We start from the raw sequence: 15,421 nt of genomic DNA on the forward strand, positions 1-15,421 counted from the left end.
CCCCGCCGCGCTGGAGCGGCAGCGGCAGCGGGAGCCTCGGCCGCCGCCCGCGGCGCAAGTGGGAGGTGTTCCCGGGCCGCAACCGCTTCTTCTGCGGCGGACGCCTCATGCTGGCCGGCCACGGCGGCGTCTTCGCGCTCACGCTGCTGCTCATCCTCACCACCACCGTCCTCTTCTTCGTCTTCGAGTGAGTGAGTTCGCCCCCAGCCGCCGCCGCGCACCGACCTTCCCAGCCCGATGGGCACCCTCTCGGATCTGCCCTCAGGCCTCTCCAGGCTCCTTGCACATCTCGTCTGCCTCCCTGGTCCCCTCCCGGGCTCCTCATCCTCTCTGGCCCCGCCCTGGCAGCCCTTCGTCCCATGCCCTGGCACCCTGCCTTTGGCTGCCTCTACCAGGAGCAGCACCCTCCCGTGCCCCTCCACACCCCCATTCTCTCTGCCTCGCAGAACCTGTCCCCCAGGCCTCCTGGCTCCTTGGATAGATCCCTCCTGCCCATCTGTCCCTGGACCGTCTCCTGCTCACCCGCCAATTCTTTCTGACCCCCCAGGGCATCTTTCCTTTATATCCCTTTCGGACAACTTCTCAATTTCTTGGGTCCTTTGGCTGTGTACGCTGCACCATAAATTCCCTAGTCGTCATCGCAGCTCCTTTGAGGGTCCTCTCGTCAGGGAGATGACTTTCAGCCACCCCGCACCCCCACCCCTTGCTTTCCCCTCAGTCATGCTCACCCCAGGACCCAAGACATCTTCCCTCAGACATCTTTGGGCCTCTCAGGCCTCTCCTTCCTTCCCTAGCATCTTCCTTAGTTTCTCCAGAGCTTCCTGTCCTTCCCTCAGTCCCCTCATCCCCCCTTCTGACCTCCTGGCTTTCTTTCCCTTAACATTCTGGAGAGTCTCTCTGGCCTGTTCCACATCAGGAACAGCTGCAGTCCTTGTTGGAGTTTTTGTTGTTGTTGTTGTTATTTTTTATTATTTTTTAAAAATTCTTTCTTTTTTCCCCCAGTCCTTGTTATTTTTCAAGAAAGAGTCCAGAATGCTTTTGTGTGAAAGGTCATATTTGCCCCCGTGATGTTTGACCTCTGCATATCCCCAGGATTGGCCCACATAGTGTCTCCATTTTATCCATGGAGAAGTGGATGCTTATCACTTTACCAGGGTCACATATTAGTTTGGGAAGTTTTCCATCTACCCTGCCCTGGGTCTCTAGCTTGAGCCACCTGCGCACACCCACCCCCTGCTTTATGAGCCCCATCTTCCCCTCCTAGTACTAGTTCTCCCCATTATTTGTGGTCACCTTCCTTCATAATACAGTGTGGTTAATAACTTTTTTTTTTTTTTTAAAAAGATGACCGGTAAGGGGATCTTAACCCTGGACTTGGTGTTGTCAGCACCACGCTCTCCCAAGTGAGCCAACTGGCCATCCCTATATGGGATCCAAACCCTTGACTTGGTGTTATCAGCACCACACTCTCCCAAGTGAGCCACGGGCCGGCCCAAGAACTCTTGTTTCTGGAACCAACAGACTTGGTTCATATCCCAGCTCCACCAGGCACTAATTGTGTGATCTCGGGACAGTCACTTCACCTCTCAGAACCTCAGTTTCCTCTGTAAAATGTGGTTTATAATAGGACCCTCCCTCTAAGGTTGTCCTGAGGGTGACATGAGGTCACCATGCACACTTTTAGCCCAGTAACAAGCACTTAATGTTGGCTGCTGTTAGTATTTGTTGTCTTCACCAAAAAACACTTCCCAAGGGCATGTGGCCATGGCAAGGCTGTCATAAAGACACCAGCCCGCAGGTACACTTTTCAGCTGCCAGATCATGTATCTGCAACCTTGGGTTTCCCCGTGAAGCAAGGTGAAGACTTCCTATAAATTAGCTTCTCCTTTTCACCTTTCCACCAAAGACTCTACCCTTCCTCTCTGAGTCAGGATGGATAAAAAGTTCAGGGATGATTTACAGGCAGAAGCTCCTGGGGGGGCCCAGCACACAGCATGGCTCCTGGACTGAGTTTCAGATCCATCGTGTGGGTGTTTGGGAAGGGCCTTTTCTAGTATCCTCTGGGCTGCCAGGGCTGCCCCCGAGACAGGAGGAAGCGGTGCTTGCTGTGGTTGGCCCCTGTGACCCTGCAGTGTGAAGATTAGGTCAGTTCAGAATCAGGACTTCTCTGGGCTCAGTGTGTGTTTTCACTGGTGACTGATTTGTCCTCAGAGAGGGAGGAAGCAAGGACTTATGGGTTTGGGGAGAGCTTGTGAATCATCTGCCTTTTGTCTCTGCTCATCCTCACTTGGGATGATGGATTTAGCAGGAGGGCTTTGGGTTTGGGTTTGGGTTGAGGGCTAACCTGGGTCTGGACTGGGGTAAAACCTTGGTAGGGACTTGGCATCATGGAAACGCTGTTAGTGAGGGCAGAGAGGGTGGGAGGCATTCACATCCCCTCACTGCTCTGGGAAAAGTGAATGGTGGTTCTCTGGGGCATTTCCTGTTGTGAATGGTTTTGCTTCATTGTTTGGTGAGGTGGATTGTCACACAGGCCTCCTAGCAGGGCTCCCAGCTTCTGCCCTACTTCCTACCCCCCCATAGCAGCTGGAGTGCCCCTTTAATTCTAAGTCAGATTGGAATCTGCCTTGGCTCCTTGCACAGTCCTACCCCAGGGCCTTTGCACTGTTTGAAATACCTTTCCTTTAGGGACCCTCATGGTGCACTCTCTCACTTTCCTCAGCCCTTCCCTGTCCATCCGTATAACATAGCAAACCTCTCCCCTCCATCCCATCTCTCTACACTTATTGCTCTGCGAAGCACTTGCCACCATCTGATGTATTATATGTATATTTGTTTGTTTCTTGTCTGTCTTTGTCCATGAGAGGAAGGTATTGTTCTCCTCGCCATCATATCCTTAGTGCCTAGAATCAGTGCCTGGTGTGTGATAAGTGCTCAATTCAGTAAATATTTGTTGAATGAATGAATGAATGGACTAAGCATTTGCTGGGAGCCCAGAGACCCCAGTCCTGTCATTGGCTGGCTGGGTGACCTTGAATCTAGGTATGGGTCTAGGAGTGCCCATCTAGAAAATCAGGAGGCTAGGACTTAGTGGCTCCTGAGGTCTCAGATTTCAAGCCTTCCCCAAAGAAGTCAGGTTGGACATGAACCGGATGAGTTGCTGTGTGGATGACACTGAAGGTTCTGTTTGGACCCAGGGAGCAGTGAGATGTGTGGAGAAAAGCGTGGCCCACTTGGAGCCCTAGACCTTGGAGTCCAGGGGAAGGGGCTTTTGGGGGCCCAGAACATTGACGAGGCAGGCTTCAGAGACAGTGTGTAGATGCCCATAGGTTTGCTTCCTGCTACTGTGCCAACTCCTGGAACCTTGGCTGATCTCAGGTCTCCCAGCAGCTGGTCATCAGGTGCCACTCTGGCTCTGGGCTGGGAAGCAGCACAGGACGGTGGTTAAAAGTATGGGCTTCAAAGTCAGGCCCAGCTTGAGTCCCACTTTAGCACTCTTGAGCCGCATGACCTTGGGCAGCTTACTTATGCTCTCTAAGCTTTAGTTTCCTCATCTGTAAAGTGAGGAGCATAACTTCAGAGGGTCATGATGAAGATTTGATGCTAGTGCTTAGCATAGTACCTGGCACATAGTAACTATCTGTACCTCAGATATTATTATTAATAATTTTTTAATTAGAGTAGTGTCTGGCACATAGTAAGCCTTCAAAAGATGGTGGCTATTTTTCAGTCCCCTGGTACTGGATGGGAGAACTATTCATTCATTCAACAGTTATTCACCTTCTTGGGGCCAGGTTCAGTGTGGTGTGCTGGGAATATTAGGGTGAACAAGAGAGCATAGTCTGTTTCCTCAGAGGAGCTTATGTTCTAATAGGGTAGAGACAGTCAACATGTAAACAGACAAGTAATTAAAATTTATAATAAGTGCCAGCCCGTGGCTCACTTGGGAGACTGTGGTGCTGATAACACCAAGGCCATGGGTTTGGATCCTATATAGGGATGGCCGGTTTGCTCACTGGCTGAGCGTGGTGCTGACAACACCAAGTCAAGGGTTAAGATCCCCTTATCAGTCATCTTTAAAAAAATAAAATAAAATAAAATTTATAATAAACGCTATGCTGGAAATAAAGAGTATTGGGGAGGCCTGCTTTGTTCAGGGTTGTCAAGGATGGTCCTTCTGAGGAGGGAAGAACATTCCAGAGAAAAGGAACCACAAGTGCAAAGGCCCTGAGGTGCAGCATATTGATCAGAACCTGAAAAAAAAGGCCCTGAGGTAGGAAAGAACAGCTCTTGTTATTGGAACTGTCATGAGGCCACTGTGAGGGGACAAGGGGAAAGTTTTGTAGAATGAGGCTGGAGAAGACTTTAGCAGAGTCCAGATCATGCCTGGCATAGAAGGCTGTGGTAGAAGGGCCTGCCCGTGGCTCACTTGGGAGAGCGTGGTGCTGACAACACCAAGTCAAGAGTTTTAAACACCAGTCATCTTTAAAAAAAAAAAAGAAGGCTGTGATAGGGAGTTTGGATTTAATTCAAAATATAATGGGAAGCCATTGGAAGGTTTTAAGCAGGGAAATAACATGATCTGATTTACATTTCCAAAAGATGGCTCTGACTTCTGGGTGGACAGTGGAGTGACAACAGAGAAGACTGGCTATAGAGAACCCTGATAGTTTCACTCTCTTAAGAAGTCATGCCGCTACCAGTGTCCAGGACTTCTGGAATGTTCCAGTCCTAAGATGGAGGAGGAAGCTTAAAGAGGGATGTGGAACCCTGCGGTAGGCAGCCTGCCTGGTGGAAGAGGCGGCACAGGCTGTTCTCTGAGCCAATTAGGGTGAGGGGGCCTGACAGAACTGCCCTGGGGATACCATCCCTTGGATGACAGTGGCAGTGGCTGGACCATGCTGTTTCCTTTCTCCCAACCCTCTGCTCATTCTGCAGGTTTCAGCTTAGGCATTATTTCCTTCAGGGAGCCTTTTCTGACTGCTCCACTGCTGTCTCCTCCCCCAGTACAGCATGCCTCACCCTGTGTGGCAATTCCCTATTTACACGTCTGTTTTAGACCAAATACCACATGGAAGAGGGACTCTAGCTTATTCACTGCCATTATCCCCTCTGTTTGTTGAAGGTGTTGCCTGGCACAAAGAAGACCTCAGTAAATATTTGTGGAGTGAGTAACTAAGTGAGTGAATGAATGAATATTTCCTGGATGGTTCATCTCAAGTAACAGTCCACTTAATTGGCAGTGCCTGCCTGAAGCTCTGGGTTTAGAAGGATTCTGAGGCTGCAGCTAAGTGTGGAGGTTAAGAGCACTGGGATCTATTGATCACACCTGCCATGGGCTTAGGGGGAAAGTGCAAGGATCAGTTAGTGATGTCTGTTCCAGACACTTACAGGTGGAGTGGCTGCACTCACCGAAGAGCTGTACCTCTGTTTTAGGGAGAGTCTCTATTCAAGATTGTGATGGTGAAGAAAAAAAAAGAATGTGATGGTGTTTGCTGGGGTCATCACCTCCCTAGTTCTGTAGCCCTGTGCCCCAGGGAGCCCTTGGGGTATCTGCTGATCTCTCTCTCTCCATCTCTCCTTCTAGCTGTCCCTACCTGGCCCGCAAACTGACCCTTGCCATTCCCATCATCGCTGCCATCCTCTTCTTCTTCGTCATGAGCTGCCTGCTGCAGACGAGTTTCACCGATCCCGGGATCCTGCCCCGGGCCACGGTCTGTGAGGCAGCCGCCCTGGAGAAACAGATTGGTGAGGCTCCCCAGCTCAGCATTCCTTGACTTGAAAGGAAGCCTGATTTTCCCTTCCAACACTATGATAGGAACTGGGGATACAGTAGTGAGCAAGGCAGGCTGGAGCTGACGCTGGAGTAAAGGGAGACAGATGATAAGCAACTGAGCAATAAATAAGCAAGAAATGCTGGCAAGCAAAGGCTGTGATGGCAGCCAACATGGAACTGAGTTGCTTCCTGGGGGCCGAGTGTTGTGTTAAGTTCTTTATATGCATGATTTTATTTAATCCCCAATAATCCTATGAGGTAGGTACTACTGTCATTCTCCTTTTACGGATTAGTTAAATTGAGGCACAGAGAGGTTAAGTAAATGGTTCAAGGTCACACAGTAAGTGGAAGAGTTGGGATGAGATCTGGGCAGTCTGGCCAGAGCCCTTGCTCCTAAACATTCATATATATGTATTTATTCACTTGTCAAACATTTATTGAGCCCCTACTATGTGCCAGGCACTTTTCTAGGTGCTAGCATCTAGATTTTCTAGAAGTAAATGAAACTGACAATAATCCCTGTCCTCTTGGAGCTGACATTCAGCAGGAGAAGACAATAAACAATTAAATATCTAGGATGTTAGATAAGAAAGCAGGGAGGAGAGATGAGAGCTGGGGGGAGGGTGTGTGATTTTAAATTGGGTGGTCAAGGAAGGTTTTGTGAAGGAGGTGACATCTGAGCAAGGAAGCACAGGCCTGAAGAGATGAGGGCTTGAGCCATGTGGGTATCTGGGGAAGCACACAGTAGATGTGAGGGAGTGGGTTCCTTTAGATTAGGTGGTCAAGGGAGGCCTCTAGGAGGAGGTGACACTGTAAATGAGCCCTGAATGTGTGGTAGGAATACGAGTATCTGGGAACTGTAAGGGCCCAGAGTGGCAAACAAGCTGGGTATGTTGAAGAATAGCAGAAAGGCTGTGTGACCAGAGAGCACCTGTGCTCCCAGGCATCCCAGGTGGTCCTTGATCCTCCCAGACTGCTGTGTGGGTTCCCCTGGGTGCTGCGCACTAGGGCCAGGGCTTTAATCTCAGCTTGCTCCACCCCAGCTCCTTCCTTCTGAGAAGTGACGACATGGGTATTTGCACACCTCGGGGATTTCCGCTCTGTGGTTGGCTCCTTCCCCTAATGGGGTGGCCTACACCCAGCTGGCCCTGAAGAGCTCTAGTGGCCTGTAAATGTCAGAGCCTTGCTGCATCCATCACTGGAAATAATTTGACTCATTCTCGGGAGCAGCTTGAGAGGGAGGGCAATGGGGAGAGATGTTATCTCAAGCTTTGTCTGTTCTTTATCTCACTCCTCTGCCCAGGCCTGTCCTCAGCAACGCCCACGGTGGCTGCCTTCCTCTCCCCTACAGCCAGCTTCCTTCCTCCTCACACCCCTGGGCTGCTGGCCTCCTGGAATCTGCTCCTTCAGAATCCTGTGATGTGACCCCTGGACCTGTCCTCCTGGCAGCCGGGAAGGCCCAGCAGCAATCCTGCTTGTCCCTTTCAGGTCGAGGCTAATCGTGAGGCAGGATTATTGTCCAGCTCAGCTGTCTGGTGTCCTCTGGCCTCCTGTGAGCTGCTTGGGTGATAATGACAACAGTAATCCCCATGTTTGGGGAGAGCTTGACTGTGTGCTGATTGCCTTCCATCCATTATCCCCACAAATCTTCACAAGAACCCCGGGAGGGTGACTGTGTTAACCAGTTGTGGCAATGCAGAAACAGGCCAGTGATCACATGCCTGGGAGTGAAGGAGCAGAGATGGAGTGGGTGCCTTTGACTCCCAAGCCCCTTGTTTCTCTTTGGAAATGTGGCAGGAACACATCACTTCATCCTGGGTCTCCTTTCCAGTGTTCTGTACTCTGGGAAGCATTCCTGATCCTGGTTGGGCCAGGACCTCCATGACAGACAGAGTGCCTCTCCTTCCCTTCTCTGTCCCTGTGCTGCACAGTGGCCATTATGGAATTGTCCTTTCCACGGATTCCAGTGTTCTGTACTCTGGGAAGCATTCCTGATCCTGGTTGGGCCAGGACCTCCATGACAGACAGAGTGCCTTCTCCTTCCCTTCTCTGTCCCTGTGCTGCACAGTGGCCATTATGGAATTGTCCTTTCCACGGGACTGTGAGGGCACAGGACACAAATGTCTTGTTAACCTTGTTGCCACACGAAAGGCTCGGTGATGTTGGCTAAATGGATGAATGAATGACTGAAGAATGAATGAGCCTGTATGAAGGCTCTCCTTGCTGTCCCCAGGTGACAGGTCAAGAGACAGTTGGAACTTCTGCCGATTAGACATTACCGGTTGGTCTTTTGTGTGTTAATTCTATATGCTGACTTCTGACAGCAGGGGAAAAAGGAGGAGGGCCAAGAATGAATCTGATGTGAACCCTGCCTTCCAGTGGTTTCCAGTCTAGTTCAGTCCACGGTGGAAGGCCTGATGGCCACCACAGGTGAAGGCAGGCTTTGGAAGGGGATTGGAGGAATCAGGAGCATCTTCCACCTGGAGGACTTGGCGAGGTTATGTTTGAGCCAAGCTTTGAAATTTGCGGGGAATTGAAGCCCAGGAAGATGTGTGCAGGGAGTTCTCCAGGCAGATGGAACAGAGGGAAGAGGGGACAGAGGGGGGAAGGAGGAAGGACAGGTATGGCGCTGCCAAGCAGGCCATGTTGGCTGGAACATAAGGAGGCCTTCTGAGATTTAGGGAATTTACAGCTGGAGGGATAGGGTAGAAACAGTTCTTGTAGGACCCCGAATGTCAAGACCTAAGACTTTCCTTTGATAACACTTGCCAATTCTGAAAGTGGAATCTTTGGGGCCTTTGAATTCTCAAACTTGAATTGAAGCTAGATTTTGGGGTGTGGCCAGGAGGCTTCTAACCAAGGTGAAACATATTTTCTTGAAAAGGACTAAGGTCTCTGAGCCTTTTCAAGAAAGTTGGGAGCTGGCTCTGAGATGGGTGGCACTGTTCACATAAACGTGAACTGAGGACCTGGTCCTGGGCCCCTGTAGACTGTGTGGGATTCTCGCTTCAGCCCCAGAGGCCAGCAACTACGGCCCAACAGGTTCTGCCCCAGGGTTCCTGCCCTGCAAGGATAGTCTGAGATAGGGTGTCCGACTCCTCCCAGTTTGCCCAGGACTGCCCTATTTTTGTACTGAAAAATCTCAGATCCTGGGAAACCCCTCATCCCAGCCAAACAGGGGTGGTTGGTCACCGTAGTCTGAGATCCTGACTTGTCAGCTGGTGAGCCACAAAGCTGGATCACCCTGTGAGCTCTGGGCAGTTGAAAAGAGATAGAAGATGGGAATATTGCTCCCAAGAAACTCCTGGTCTGATGGGAGACAATAGATATGTGGGAATTTGAGTGACAGATGCTCACGTAGACCCAACTGCAGCCCATAGGACAGATGCAAAGGCTGCTTCTCCCTCTGCTACCACACACCAGCTCACAAACCCCATCCTGTCCATCTTTAGGACATCTCCCCCCAGGTCCTTGTCCCGAAGCCCACCTGCCCAGGGCAGATCTGCCTCATTCTCCACCTGGACTGGCTCAGGGCTCTGCTGACTCCCCATACCAGGTCTCTCCCCTCAGTTGTAGTTATCTCTCCAAGGCCCTCCTTGGCTCAGAATTTGGGTAACTTCCTAGTGTACACAGCAGTGTTTCCTAAATATCAGTCATTTGAGTTCAGTCTTTTTGATTTTTGCCGATTTCGCATCCATTTTTTTTTTTAAATGATTGAGAGATGTGTTTGTTTTTGTTTTTGGTGGCTGGCTGTAAGGGGAACCGAACTCTTGACCTTGGTGTTACAAGGCTGTACTCTAACCAACTGAGCTAACTGGCCAGTCCCCTGTACCCTTTTTTTTTTTTTTTGTATTTTCCTTTGAATGGCTGACTTTAAAATATATTTTAAAAGGAAAATTTCTATCACCCCTGTAAGTGGAAAGCCAGACTCACTCGCGCTGAATAGATCATAAAAACAAAGACAAGGTTACAAATTTCTTGGTGGTGATAATTGCCTTTGGAAAGCAGTCACTTTGAGGTGAGTGAGATTCACAACTATTAGGTATTAAAAGTTGAGACTGGGCCAGCTGGTTAGCCCAGTTTGTTAAAGCCCCGTCTTATAACAGCAAGGTCAAGGGTTTGGATCCCTGGCCTGCTGCCAAAAAAAAAAAAAAAGTTGAGACTTTCCCCTTGATGGAGTCAAAGTCTTGAAAGAGAATGGAAACTTATAACAGCAAGGTCAAGGGTTTGGATCCCTGGCCTGCTGCCAAAAAAAAAAAAAGTTGAGACTTTCCCCTTGATGGAGTCAAAGTCTTGAAAGAGAATGGAAAAGAGAATAACTTTCTCATCACATGATTCAATGTTGCTTGGTGTCAGGACAGGAAACAAATCTTCCATCTTCCTGAAAACTTGCATGCAGGGTGGAGGCAAACTCTAGCCCTTCCCCCATCCCCTGCCTCCCCGCACCCCTTCGGGGTGCGCATGGGTGCTCTGCGCCTGTGTTCATGCATGCCCTCCCCACCGGTGAGCCTGAGGTCTCATTCCTAATGATCCAGCTCAATTGCCACTTCTTCTTTGCTGCTTTCTTGAAGGCCACCTTCTGCCCCCATCCCACATGCTCTACTCCCCTGCGTATTCTCGAGGCATTGAGTGTAGACACCAATAATATCCTTGACAAGCTGGGGTTAGACCTTGGTATTATATCATCTCTAATTTGTCAAAAATTTTACAAGGTTGATATTATTACCCATTTTGGAGGTGAGGAAGCTGAGGCTCAGAGAGTTGAGCAGCTTCCTCAAAGTCACAAGCTGACAAGTGGCGATGCCAGGTTTCTAAATGATATCAGGCCGGCCCAGAGTCACCACCCTGCCGGAATTGACTCAGTGCCTTGTACAGGACTCTGTAGTTATCTGCTTCTCTGTCTGACCCTGCCCTCAGGCTGAGCTCTTCCTGTATCCCCAGCCTCGCGCTAAGCCTGGTATGTCGTAGAAGTTCCATATACCTCTGGAATGAGCAGAAATGGTCAGGTGGGGATTATGTGACCAGCGCTCAAGGCCTGGGCACTGGGGCTGGCCCTGGAAGGTAGGAAACCGCAGTCCTGCAGCTATTTCCTCCACAGGTGGTGATGTCGGAAGGGCAATCAGCCTTCCCTGGCTTAAGCCTTCTCACTAGCCTGTGGCCAGCCCCCAGGGGCTTCCTCACCAGCCACTGGGCTTCAGTCACAGCCCAGCCCTTCAGGCTCTGACTGCAGAATGCCTGCTGCTCTTCTGTGAGGGCTGCCTTGGGGTGGGAGACCAGAAGCTGTGGAGAAATTGATTTGCTTCTCACAGCCATTCAGCGAGGTGGAGCCTCTCCCCTCTCTATCACTTCCTCGGAGGCTGTGGTTTCCCATATGGAAGTCAGCAGGAGAGCCTCGCTGGCAGGAGGGCACACTCTTTTTTTTTTTCCTTTTTGTCTTTTTTCGTGACCGGTAACGGGATCGCAACCCTCAGTGTGGCGCCCGCACCGCGCTCAACCAGTGAGCGGACCGGTCTCTATATGGGATCCGAACCCTCGGCGGGAGCGCCGCCGCGCTCCCAAGTGCTGCACTCTACCGAGTGTGCCACCGGGCAGGCCCAGGAGGGCACACTCTTACTGACATAGCAAAAGGAGCCCTGGAGTAGATCATAGATTCCTTTAGGGCAAAGATAGCATCTCTCTCTCTCTCTCTCTTTTTTTTTTTTTAAAGATGACCGGTAAGGGGGTCTTAACCCTTGACTTGGTGTTGTCAGCACCACACTCACTCAGTGAGCTAACCGGCCATCCCTATATGGGATCCGAACCCATGGCCTTGGTGTTATCAGCACCACACTCTCCCGAGTGAGCCATGGGCCAGCTCGGAAGACAAGGGTTCTAATTGCAGCCCCACCTTATGCTATGGGAGTGAACTCAGTTTCCCATCTTTAAAATGTGGGCATGTGTTCCCTTGTCCAGCCCAGAGCGTTCTCTGTGATCAAGTGAGACAGGGAAGTCAATACACTTTGAAAATCATTTTTCTGTATGGAAACTTCAGGGGCTTGACACTTTTGGTCAAGAATAGTGACTAGGCTTTCTCCAGGTGCTAACAAGCTGCCATTGGTAGCAGCTGCCAGGAGGAAGAGATTAGGAGGATTCTGAGGCCGAGTCTGGGGTGAAGATTGGTTATCACTGTCCGGTCTGAGAATAAGCAGTGGGATGGCTGCTTGTCTTCCCCCACCTTGTGGGGCTAAGCCCCTGCAGAGACCCTGCACAGCCTCCTTTGCTCCAACTCTGGTGACTTTCACTCAGCAGCTGGGCGGTAGGTACCCCTTGCTCCAGCATGACACTGCTCTCTCCTCGTCCCCCGACTCTTGGCAGACTGAGGAAGTTGGGTATGCAGAACTTCACTTCCTCTTTTGCAGAGTCCTAGAGAAGAGAAAGCCTGGCTGCCAGAACATGCTGGTAGAAGTTCCCTCCCTGCCTTGGGGGAGAGGCTTGGGCTCCCCTTTACCCTGGAGAGGACCTGTGGGAATCCAGCGAGGATTCCAGTAACTTCTCTTAGTGCTGAGGAGGGTCTGTGGCTGTTCTTCACTCTCATTTGGGTTGTGTCCTTAAGGTTCCTTCATAACTTGGTTGTTTGGAATGTAGTGGTTCATAGAAACAACATTAATAATAATGGCTAATATTTATTAAGCTCTTGCCAGGTGCTAGACACTTTGCTAAACCTTGACGAATTCTCACATAATCCTCCCAACAATCCTCTGACGTGGACTGTTCCTTTTTATTTTATTTCTTTTCTTTCTTTTTTTTTTTTTTTTACATTTTATTTTAGTAGATGAAGGTACAGAGAAGTGACTTGACTTACCTCACTCAGCTAGTAAGTGGTTGGGCTGAAATTCATACCCACATGTCTGTCTGGTTCCAAAGCCTGTGTGCACGTCCAGGAGACAGCAGGGGGTGGGATTTAGGGTTTGGTTTGGAGTAGCATCAACAGCTCTAGAAAGAGCTGGGAGTTCTACATGCTGAAGTGTCACAGAATGAACTGTTGGTCAGGACCAATATCAGTGGCTCCTGTGAATCTAGCCCTATAATCAGGGCTTTTCTTGCAACATCTCTTTCAGCCCTCACCACAACCCTGTGAGTTTGAGACTATCTTATCTCCATTTTAAGGATGAAGAAACTGAGGCTCAGAGAGATTGAAGGGACTTCCTTAAGTAGCAAGTAGGTAGGATTCCAACCAGGAATCGAACCCAGTATTCTCAGACTCCAAAGCCTGTGCCTTGCTGCCCCTCATGAAAACAGCTACTAGTAAGTACTTACCAAGTGCCAATTCCTTTACTGTACTATTTTTGATCCTTACAACCCTTCAAGGTAGTTTATATTTGTCTGCTCTTATAGGTGCAACCACAGGCTTACAGGGGTTAAGTAACTTCCTCAAGGACACCAGCTAGTAAGTGAAAGGGTCAGGATTTGAACCCCAAGCCTGCCTAAGCATGTTTTCTCTCCTCTTTGCCTACTGCCTCATAGTTCATAGGCCCAGGACTACATGCTTATTACACTGTCCCTGCTCTACAGGGGCATAGTCTAGTTAGAGAGATAATGTACACACGCAGGCCCATCACAACACAGCATCCAGCAGTGACAAGTGTATTCAGGTGCTGTGTACGAGGCCAGAGAGCCCACTGAGGCTGAAGTGGTCAGAGAGGCTGTTGGAGGCTAGGTAGGGCTTGAGCCGAGTCTTCATGAGCAAGGAGAAAGCAGGAAGACCAAAGCTCCGGGGATTTGTCAGGGAAGAGCAGCAGGAGAAAAGCTGGGAAGGGAGGTTGGGCCCCATTGTGGAAGACTCTAAATATCAGGACAAGAAGTTTGTCCTTTGTCTTGTTTCTTTAGGGGAGGCCAGTAAAGGGTTTTGAGTTGGGAAGTGATTTGAAAGAGGTATTTAGAGGAATGTGGCGGTGTGTGTAAGTGTTTGAAAGGCAGAGCCGAGGGGCTGAGAGTGGGGAGTCTTCTGGGGAGGCTGGTGACATGGGCCTGGCTGGTATTGGAGGTGGAGGGTGAGGAATTATGAAGAAAGAACCTTACCACACCTAGCGACTGGCCAGGCAGGGATGAGGGGAAGGAAGGTGTCTGCAAAGAGACTCCAGACTGAGCTTCTCTGCCTTTGCCACTGTGTGACCTTGGGCAAATCCCCTAACCTCTCTGGGCCTCTCTTTTTTTACTTGTAAACTGAAGGGGTTAGAACAGAGGCAGTCAGCGAAGGGGCATTCATCAAGTATCCACTGTGTGCCATGTATACTTTATGCTCTCAAAGGTTCCTTTTGGTTCTCGGATTGTGACATCAGCAGAGATAAGGAACCAGGCAGGGATAAATAACACCCATTATGACACTTTAACATTTACAAAAAAGATCTCAAGCCCACGCTTTGGAAACTTAGGTTCACATTCTGGTCTACTTCATGCTAGCTGTATGGCCTTGGGCAAGTCAATTAATCTCACTGAACAAGTCTCCACAGCTGTATCATGGTGATGATAGTGATAATCTTACCTTGAGGGGATGTTATCAGAATTAAAGAGATCATGTCTGCAAAGTGCTCAGCAGAAGGTAGGCACTCAGTGAACTGTTCCCTTTCCCATGCCTCTTCCCTTCTCTCAGTAATTCTATGAGCTAATAATAATAGCTCACACTTCTTAAGCATTTGCTTTATGCCACTTCATGTATATTAATTCACTTAATCCTCACAACAACTCTATGAGGTGGGTACTATGATTATCCTCATTTTAGTGATTGGGGAAACTGAGGCACAAAGAGGGCACATGATTTGTCCAGTCACACCTAGCAAATGGTATCATCAGGAGAAACCCAGCTGGGAGGAAGTGGAGCCAGGATTCATTCACCATTCTATGCTGTTCCTATTTTACAGATGAGTAAACTGAGGCTCAGAGAAGTCCATTTGACTTCGGCTTCACACACAACCAGTTAATGCGACAAAGCCAGGTTTCAGGGTGTATCTGTTGGCCTCTAAATCCACAGCCCTTTACCATACTGTCGGTTTTAGGAAGGAAATGCTCAGATGCTTAGTTTCATTTTAAACACGCTGTGGTTGAGGTGATGGTGAAACAACCTAACAGAAGTCTCTTTGGTAGTTGGAGATGTGAGACTGGAGTCTATTTGCTTCACTGATATATGCCGTCAATAAATAATCATAGAGGCAAGTGGTCAACCTTGAGCTGTTATCTGGGGAGTTGATCTAGTGGAAGTGATGGCTGGGAATGTGGGTGAAGGCTGGGGATCACAGGCTGCTGCAGGTTGCTCACAGACTTCTATCTGGGAAGGAGCCACTGTTCTGGGGACTTTGGTCCTCTCTGGCCTGGGGTACTGAGAGGCTCAATGGGTAGCATATGGGGCTTTGCATATGGCAGACATGGGTTCAGATACCTGCTGTGCCAGCATGCCAGCTGTAGGACCTCCACTAAGTTACATAAACCTTTCTTTTTCTTCTTTCTCTTGTTTTTTTTATGGTGGTGTATGTAACAGGCTTATCAAAAATACACAAATCTGGGCCGGCCCGTGGCTCACTCGGTAGAGTGCGGTGCTAATAACACCAAGGCCCCGGGTTCGGATCCCACATAGGGATGGCCGGTTCGCTCACTGGCTGAGCGTGGTGCTGA

The 15,421-nt window shown here is 49.6% G+C and overlaps 1 protein-coding gene across 1 annotated transcript in view; it reads left to right on the forward strand.

Annotated features, from left to right (window-relative positions):
* The window catches only part of ZDHHC18 (zinc finger, DHHC-type containing 18), a 32,669-nt gene that overhangs the window by 1,942 nt on the left and 15,306 nt on the right, over positions 1-15,421 (forward strand). Inside the window, exons 2-3 of the mRNA XM_008586408.1 lie at positions 17-187; positions 5,588-5,748. Of these exons, the coding sequence (XP_008584630.1) occupies positions 17-187; positions 5,588-5,748 (332 nt within the window). The remainder of the gene's footprint in view (positions 1-16; positions 188-5,587; positions 5,749-15,421) is intronic.

The sequence above is a fragment of the Galeopterus variegatus genome, unplaced genomic scaffold, assembly GCF_000696425.1.
Source record: "Galeopterus variegatus unplaced genomic scaffold, G_variegatus-3.0.2 Scaffold109, whole genome shotgun sequence".
Lineage (NCBI taxonomy): Eukaryota > Metazoa > Chordata > Mammalia > Dermoptera > Cynocephalidae > Galeopterus > Galeopterus variegatus.